At 39.2% G+C, this 9546-nt stretch overlaps 1 protein-coding gene across 1 annotated transcript; it reads right to left on the bottom strand.

The window, feature by feature from the left end:
• Positions 1-2197: 2197 nt before the first annotated feature.
• PRR32 (proline rich 32) lies at positions 2198-4183 on the bottom strand. Its single transcript, XM_055563975.1, has 2 exons — positions 4013-4183; positions 2198-3233 (listed from the first exon to the last, which is right to left on the bottom strand). The coding sequence occupies exons 1-2, from the start codon at positions 4030-4032 to the stop codon at positions 2366-2368; spliced, it is 888 nt and encodes a 295-aa protein (XP_055419950.1). The 5' UTR covers positions 4033-4183; the 3' UTR covers positions 2198-2365.
• Between the last annotated feature and the right edge of the window lie 5363 nt (positions 4184-9546).

Raw genomic sequence — 9546 nt, 5'->3', positions numbered from 1 at the left:
AGAGTATTGAATACATTGAATTATATGCACTTTCCAGAATGAATAGAATATTTTGGTATAGGATTAATTTTAGCTCATCTTGCACCAGAATAATTTAAAATAGCCATTTCAAGGCAAATCATGTGTTTAAAAATGGGTGTTTTGCAGTCATTGAGGATGTTGGAACCTACAATAATAAAGTAATTCCATACAGAGGCTCTGAATAAGCAAACATATTTACATTTCACTTACATTTAACAACAGGATCCCTGTTGATATTTGATATTTGTGTTTACTGAAACTTGTTATATAGGCATAGAGCTCTGCATCAACTAAAGAAAATGTGCGTCTCATATGGCACAGCAGTATAAAGAAAACTTCAGTGCCTCAATTTGATAATAGTTATTTTTTTTCGTACGATAGGTGTTCAGTTTTTTGAAATGTAGAAAATAGTACACAGAGGGTATTAGGAAAGAGAACAGAGAGCTTAAAAAGAGCAGACTGTGTTGGTGGCACTTTCTTGTTAGAGTGAATTTGTCATGGATTGTGGTAATTGTGGGCAAAGTCTTTCTGAGCATTTATTGGAGCTACTTCTTTTGAGAAGGAAAATGTGTCCTATTCGGCTGTCACTTACCACACCTTTTGGCAACTCTCCAGAGATGCTGCACCGCCGTTGACACAACAACTTGATTTCCTGTCAAAATATCTTTTAACATTTGGCTCAAAAGATATTTTTGAGGACTCTAAGCATGCACAACTCTTCTGTTCATTAAGGCCGAAAATCCAATAAGTGTTTGGTACGCTGGGACTCAGATACCTCAGAGTGAGCAGCTGTCAAATGATTTGCTGAATACTTTTGCTCAACCCACCACAGTGAATTGATGGAACTGTGCCAGCTTCAGGATGTACAAAGTGAGAGGAATCTTAGCAAGAGCTATCCAAATGCTCCTTTAAGCCTTGCACTACCACGTGGACATTTAGAACAATCCATTGTGAGACAAATGGAGAAAAGAAACTTCATGGATTCATGAGCCCTTTTCCTCAGAGTGGTGAAGAACCCCCTATTGGTGTAAAGAACACATTAATGGTTTTGATTATAGGTTAGGTGTCTTTGTAGGCTTCCTGGTGGCTCAGGTGTAAAGAATCGACCTGCAATTTAGGAGACCTGGGTTCAATCCCTGGGTCAGGAAGATCTGCTGGAGAAGGAAATGGCAACCTACTCCAGTGTTCTTGCCTGGGAAATCCCATGGACAGAGGAGCCTGGAGAGCTACAGTCCATGTGATCACAGAGTTGGACATGACTGAGCGACACTTTGAACACTTTAGGTGTCTGTGGATTTTGACAGCCTTTTACTGACTGCTTACATCACCTCCATCATCAGCTTTGTGCATAACAAATACTTATTGGAAGAATTATACTGTACAGATATTTCTAATTTAGTGTTTCTTCAGAGACAGTGGCAGTGTGTTTAGGACCACTGCCTGAATGACATTGTATAGAGGTCAGAATGGCCATCCTTCCTCCCTGCATGCTGTGCCCATATCTTTGCCACTTGAACTTGAAGAAGCTCCCATCTGGGCTTTTGATAATCTCAGAGCCATCATGATAATGGGGTGCTGTAATGCATTATGAAGAGTATAAACATTGCAGCATCAGAGAAAATAATTCCATAGGAGTGAAACATTTTCATTTGCCTTTAAAAGTTCTGAGTATATAGTTCAGAAGAACGGGTGAAGGGCTCAGCTTGGTTTCATCTTGTGCCTGGACGTCTATCAAGCCAGCCCTATCTATACTATGTACTTGCACTGGTGAAATGTTGAGAGACAAACACTGGTTCATGCTTGAAGCAATGATGTAGAACTCTTCCAATGAAATGTTGGCCCCATTATTTTCACCTCAGTCTTATCTTTTAGCATTTGTGCATTTTTCTCTATTATCTGGACTTGGGTCTACCTTTTGGACCTTATCTTCGTTTACCCATTCAACACTGAGCAACCCCCATAGCTTTAGGTGGGTAGGAATTTCCTGCTCCAGACTTGGCCAAGTCTAACAAGAACCCAACCACCTTCTCCCATAGTCACAGCTGCAAGTTAGTGGTGGGGATTCAACTAAGCTATTTAGAAAACACTAGCACATAACTGTTTTCATTTCCTTAAAAGGTGAAAACAAAATCCAAGGCTTTGGCTCCCAGAGTGGCATTTTGAAAAATAATTCACAATATTTCAAAGTTTAGAATCTTTATTGAATTTCCAAGTATGTAAGGCACATTAGTGCCTGTAAAGAGGGTAGAGGGTTTCAAATATAAAAGCGTAAATGAGTAACTTTCATCTATTTTTTTCCAACATTTTTTCCCCTCCTTCCTTTTTTTTCTTTTTTTTTCTGCTATCAGTTGTTCTCTCTGTTTGAGGATGCAGGAGCAGGCATTCCCCAAGAAGGGAAATCGGCAAAACAGGAAGGCAGTGGAGGACCAAATATTGGGGGAGGAGCAAAAGCCATAGGCATAGCCAGAAACGGATTGAAACTCGGAGGTCCAGGAGGAATGAAGCAATGAGCAGTAGTGCAGGAACGTAAACCTGTAGTGCTGGAGGCCAAGGGCATAGGCCTTGGCCAGTTCTTCACAGGGTGCCGCGGGCCTCCCAGTGGAAAAGAAACACGAGCCAACCTCTCCTTTCCCGTCACTCTCGTGCTTCCTGGAGGCAACTCCATCATTATCCCCGATCTAAGGGTCGAGATGTGTGTAGGGCCTCTTACTTGAGGGCCCCTGGATGGAAAGAATCCTTGACCCCGTGGCAAAGCCACATATAACCCTGCATTGCTGCCACCTCTCTCAGTGCCCCCATTGCTGACCTTTGTTCCCCCCACCATCAGTGCGGGAGGGCTGCCAGAGAATTCCTGGGACACTTTGTTAATAGAATCTTGCCCTCTCTGCCTCCAGCCTGCCGGCCCCTCAGAGCTATTTACTTCTCCTGTTGCTAGGGGCTCTTCCGCAACAGCAGGTGGTGGCCCATACGGGGGTTTGAGAGCTCTCGAGCCATCGACAGGAATGCAAGATCCTGTTCTCTCCGAGGGGCGCTCCAGTCGGTCTCTTGCCAGATCGCTCAGCACCTTGAAGGGCGGTCTCAGCGGGACTCGAGGGTGGCCCCAGGACCCTGCATCATCCTTCGGGCACTGGAAGGGCAGTCTGGGCCTCGGCTCCCGGTTCCCGTTTTCAGCTGCAGCTACTGCTGTGGGTGAAGGGGCGTGCCCTCCAAGGCTTGCCAAAACAGAAATCAATCAGTTAATAAAAATGACAATGTGGTGACCAGAAAATATCTGAAATACGTGATGGATCGAACTCGCTGGAATGAAATATACTGTGGGAAAGGGAGAGCCTGATCTCCTCCCTGGTGTAGTCAGCAAACACTTGTTCAATTTACTTGCCCTTCATCAGGCGGCCTCTTGAGATTCAGGCTTTGGGGTTTCCCTTTATGGCTGACCTGTGGCTCCACCCCGTTCCCTATATTCCCACCTCCTCAAGGTTGGATAAACACCAGGAAGCTGAGAAAACACCAGTCCTTTCCGTCAAAGCAGGATATATGATCCACTAAAACCTATCATTTAGATTCTGACAGGAGTGCTCTGGAAAGTCCTATGAGGGAAAACTTTTTTTTTTTTCCTTCCACATAAGTCTAAGAAAGCTTAGTTGTGTTAACAGACACTTCCGTTTGTTTCTCTTTCATGAAGCATCATTCAACATTTATACCATCTTGTGTTAAAATTTTCTTTAATTCAACCCACACCACACCCCAGAGTAAGAATTTCCTTATATTTAAACACCAAACTTTAGACTAAGGATTTGCAATTTTTTGTTTCAAAATTACATTTAAAACTCCAGTGTTCTTAGTGCCTGAATTTATATCTTTCACGCTTTTGTCTGGGATCCCTTTCTACATCCCAGGCAACCCACTTGGCCCTGTCACTCTTAACACAGGAAAACAATTCAAACTGCCTTTTGACTTCAAATTAAACAGTTGCGCTCAGTTTTGTACTTACACATTTTCAATGCAAGCCATGGAGGAATTTGATCAGGAAAGCCTTCTTGAGGTGATGGAGAAAACCAGCTGAATGCCCACCCAGACCAGCTCAGTCTGGAGAAATGACTGGTGCTTCTTCCTTAGAGCAGCTTGGCAGGTCGAATGAAGCTGGGAACCAACTGGTTCTTTCTAGATTTGGAGTCCTCTTTCTGAGGTTACCAATTGCTAGGGAAGGGAGGGAGAAAGGGAGATGGGAAGAGGAGGAGGGGAGAAGTCTGTGACACTCCTCTAAAGCTAAATGTATGATTCCTTTTCACACAGTAGTAGATGAACTTAAGGGCATTCCCTGCTTTAACCCTGTTGCAGCCCAGATGGAAACACATTGCAAGATGATTTTAGAAGACTCGTGGTGGCATGGCCTTTTGTTAAGAATTCTTTCTGAAGCTTTATTTAGAAAAGGTAGTCATCACATCTCTTCTTCCAGGTTGAAATGACAAGCACTGAGTAGAGTACCATGTCTAATCTTGTAATTTAAATTTCCACTATTAACTTGGAGGAGAATGGAGGGTGGGGGGGATAAATTGCTTTGCAATTTGAGTTTTCTTGTGAAGATGAAACAAGAGAAACGCTATAAAAAATTCCTCTAAGAATCGTATAGGCTTTTCAGTTATTCCCTTCATCCTACCTTTCAGTTTATTGGCTCAGTATGGTGTATGTGTGTGTTTGTGTGTATGTATAGACATATTTCCCAGAATAGAGCTCTGGAAACTTGTCTGCAAATGAAAGGGGAGATAAAAGTCATAACAGATAGCATCAATTTACAAATATTAGCTCAGATTTTTGCCTTATAACTTTTTTTGCATAATGTACTTTCTGTTCTTCTGGCCTAAATTTCATCCCCTTTCCTACCTTAAGCAAGTATATTTTCTCAGCTTTTATTTTCTGCCAATGATCTACAGATTAATTGCTCTGAAATTATGATGACCTTCCCCTCATCTAAAAGTACTAATCTTGCTTTAAGATAAAGCCCCAAACTTGGCCCACTTACTTAAATTCACCTAAGATTTGTGCTGTTCTAACTAGACTTCAAAGATCTTAAAATAAGTGTCTTTATTCCAAATATCAGAATCTGTTGTATATGCTGCTGCATTCCAACAATAACACATATATATGTGTGTCTGTGCGTGCATATGTTTCAATTATCTGTGGAATGTATGTGTGCATGCGTGTGTATGTATGCACTGCTACTAACAGTCACTTCTAGGAAGCAACAAATTCATAATAGAAATTTTGAGTCTCTAAGTCCACAGCTTCCTGCCAGGGCACCTTGTCCCTGTCTATACACTATTGAGTTTTCTTTATCTCATTGAAAGATGAAAGCAGCATGTTTCCAAAACTTCTCCCAGAGGAATCTGTTCACTTGCCTAGCATGGTTCACTGTTAAGAAAGCTCAATTCCCCAGATTCTGTTTCTGTTTTTCTTTAGCTTATTGTTTCCTTGTCCTTATATAAAAGAAAACTTATTATTAGCAATATAATTATGATAGAGCGTTAAAGCCCTTTTAACACTTCCCAGATCAGTGGGAGTAATGAAACTTGGGTTAATGCCTGCTAATAGTTGGTAAGTCATATTTATATAGCTTATGTTTGAGAGCTTGCATTTTTTTCTGAATAATAACAAGGAATTCACAGGAAATCTTTTTATGATTATCAAAATATTGCAATCATTGGCTGTTTTTACCTAAAAATGCCTATTTAGTAAAATATCACCTTAATTGGATTACATGAGAATGAAATGTAATATAGACGCCAAATAGCTGGGCATAGTGATAAAGCTAATGGCACCTTAGAATTGTCAAAACCATAATAGGTATTATATATTTATGGATTCTAGCTCAGATTTTTGCCTTGCAACTTATTTGCTTTTATAAAATGAATGTTTATTGAATACCTTCTGCATGCATTCACTATTTGGTTTACTGTGGATTATACAACAAAAGTTAAATACTAAATTGGTAGTGACTTCAAGGAATATTCAAACTTTCTGTGGAGAGAGAAAAACATCTATATAAGAAGAATGCAATAAAAAAAGAATAGACACAGACTATTAGCTGTCATTTTCCACAATGGAAATTCAGAAGAAGAAACTAATTTTAGGTGAAAGTAGTTGTGAAATAGTTCATGTGGTATTGGGGCTTGAGTTGTGTTTTGAAGGGTGGGTACATTATACAAGGGCAGAGGAGGAGATGGTATTCCATGCCAAGAACAGGCATGGAAGTAGGAATGAAAGGGAAAATTTGGAATTTTGTAGTTTAGAGTTTTAATCCAAACTGGGCTCATATTTGGCAGAAATATAAATATAAAGAGCCAATTGGACCCTCTAAAGATAGTAAGATCATCCAGATAATTAGTAAAGTTGTACCAGCAGGGAATATTTGAAGGCACTCAGGTTTTATAAAGGAAAAATAGGAATCATCTCAAAACTTACTCTTTGACACAAAGCTGTTAGGCTACTTTAGTTATCCACTGAGCTCTGAGAATGAAATAACAAAGTGTATGTATGTATATTTGTATATATATGTGTGTGTGTGTGTATATATATATATATATATATATATATATATATATATATAGGCTCCCCTGGTGGCTCAGAGGGTAAAGTGTCTGCCTGCAATGAAGGAGACCTGGGTTCGATCCCCGGGTCGGGAAGATACCCTGGAGAAGGAAATGGCAACCTACTCCAGTACATACATACATATTTGGTTTTTTTAAATAACCGTTTTGGGGAGGGAAAAATGGGTAATGAAAGTTGAAGATTTGCCAGAAAGTAACTTAGTTGTGAAAGTGGCTAAGCTCTAAATGCCTTTCATTACCCATCGCCTCTGATTTCATGAGACAACTCTAGATATTACTCACATATCTCTCAAAAGATTTTGAGGACTTTATTGAAATGCTAAGTGAGAACCATACAAGGATATATTTACTTCTGCCTAGCAATTATGAGGTCATTAAAAATGTGGTTGTCCTGCCAAAATGACGTTGCTGGTTGTTTTTCAAAGAAATTTCACCGATGTGTAAGTGCAGACAGAGTATCATTTAAAATTCATCATTTCTCTCTCGCTAGAAAAAGAATCCAGGAGATGGAAACATAAGGATGATTTTCTCTTTTTCTATCAGACTAATAAGGAGGTGATGAAGAGATTGTCATGCTGATCTCTGGGGAGACAGTTGTCAAAAGATGCCATCCATGAACTCCCTTTCAAAATATAATGTAGCTATGCCTGTGGAAAGCTCTCAGTTTACGATGTCTAAAAGTACTTCAAGAAGATAGACCAGATACTTTTAGGGATCTGTTGCTATTTAATTCAGTGTATTAATAAGCATGAGATTAATGAAGGCATGGCACTACCCTAGAATGGGCCAGACAGAATTATTCAGTTGCATAACTATAAGCAGTACTCCTGTCCTCTCTGCCACCAGCTGTCCTGCAAACTCTGTGTGGTAAGTGACAAGGGTGAACAGGTGATAATGAGATTATGTCACTACCCATACTGGCAAAAGCAACTGACAATGCATGCTTCACTGTTGGACCTATTTGTATGAAGATCAATAGGCTATTATTGCTTTTTCCAAGTTCTTTGCTCCAGACTTCTAAAAAAAATTGTTTTAAAACACGTCATTTATGGCAATGACTCCAAAACAAGTTATTGTCTTGTAGAAATCAGAAGCTATCAGAAATTCCTTCAACATAGATCACTCTAATTTTTCTTGATATCCTGAGAGTCAGAATTAGAAATTAAGTAACAGTGGGGCATGCCAGATGAGAAAATATGAGGAAGGAAAAGGAAACAGATTTTTTTACTACTTACTCTGTGCCAGATATTTGATATATTTTGTCTCATTTAATAGTCACAACAAATTTTTAAGACAGTTACTATTATCGTATCCATTTTATAGATGAGGATAAAGACAGCTGGAGAAATTAAAGCAGTTGTTTCCAAGGTCCGGGAGATGGTGAAGGACAGAGGAGCCAGGTGTGCTGTAGTCCATCCCAAGGAGTCAGACGCAGCTGAACAGCAACAACAACAACAACAAAGCTAGTAAACAGCAGACAATATTGAGACACAGGCAAGCTGACACCAGAACCCCTCTTTCTTTCATTCAACCACACAGCCTCAGGACTATAGTTGTATGTGCATCACATAAGTGGCTCAGATCAAAACATGTGTACTGGATCAGAGTTTAGTTTATTTAACAGATATACGTACTGACATCCATCCTAATATAGTTCCACAATGAAGAAATCATCCAAATTGCAATACATCTCAGAAATGCAGTCCATGCAGAAATGCAGCAAATGATCGAAGATTACGTATCTGCTGGTAGTTCAGCAGAAGGATGACGACTGAAAAGCCTTTCATGGAGCGATTGAGGTTGGTGACAGAGAAAAGAACTTAGCTATAGGACAGCACTGAGTGACTATTACTAATGAATTCATTTTAATAGTATTACCAGTGTTAAAATTATATTGATTTTGAGTTCTCAAATTGCAGATATAGGGCTACTCATACTATTTCTATGGCAATAAGGTGTGGTGGGACTGAGCTTATAATCATGGTTAAGTCATCCGGTTTCTAGTATTGGACCAAGTGTGAAAACATAGAGTAATTGTGTGCGTGTATGGGGTGGGTGGGTGTGTGTGTGTTGAGTGAAGTGGGGTGTTGGGAGGGTAGAGTTGTACAAGTGAGCTATTATTAATGATAACTCTGGAGAATACCTTTATGAATTAGGAAAATATATTGCTTAAAAATAAAATTAATGCATTTTATGTTCACCTTGGTATATATTATAAATTTAAGATATAAACATGGACTAATAAGTAAAATGAGGAAAGTTAATGAAAAACGTTGCTTTGCAGTAACCCATTAGACCATAAGTTTATAAATACACACACATAAATATATATGCAAACAAATTGAAGGCATACTTAATTTCTTGAGTACTCGGTTTAAAAAGCAAAAGCTATTTTAGATTAATTTCTTTCTGCTTATAATTAAGACTATGTAAATCCATGCTGAAAACATTTTATCAAGCTTTATTAAAAATGAATCATATGTGCCAACCTGTGAAAGGCTTTGGCTCTGAAATCAGAGGAACACAGACTTGGGTTGAAATCTCAGCTTTGCTACTTATTGGCTTTGTGACCTTGGGCAGGTTGCTTAACTTCTCTGAACCTCATTCTCCTCATTTGTAAAGTGGGATTATAGAGAGAATTATATTAAATCAGGTGTGAAAAGTAACTGTTACAAACTAAGTGACTAAAATATAATCTCTTTCTTTGTGCATATTTGACTCAGTTTTCACATATGTAAAATGAGGATGATGAGACCTCTTAGCTATTTCAGGGCTGTTGAGAAAATTAATTTGATAATTATATGAAATTGTTTTGAAATGTATAAATCACTTTACATCTGTGAATGCTAAGTCACTTCAGTCGTGTCTGACTGACTCTGTGTGATCCTATGGACTGTAGCCTGCCAGGCTCCTCTATCCA

This window comes from Bubalus kerabau, chromosome X (assembly GCF_029407905.1).
Source record: "Bubalus kerabau isolate K-KA32 ecotype Philippines breed swamp buffalo chromosome X, PCC_UOA_SB_1v2, whole genome shotgun sequence".
Taxonomy (NCBI): Eukaryota; Metazoa; Chordata; class Mammalia; order Artiodactyla; family Bovidae; genus Bubalus; species Bubalus kerabau.
The sequence above is the reverse complement of the archived record's forward strand: the minus strand, read 5'-3'. Positions and strand labels throughout refer to the sequence as shown.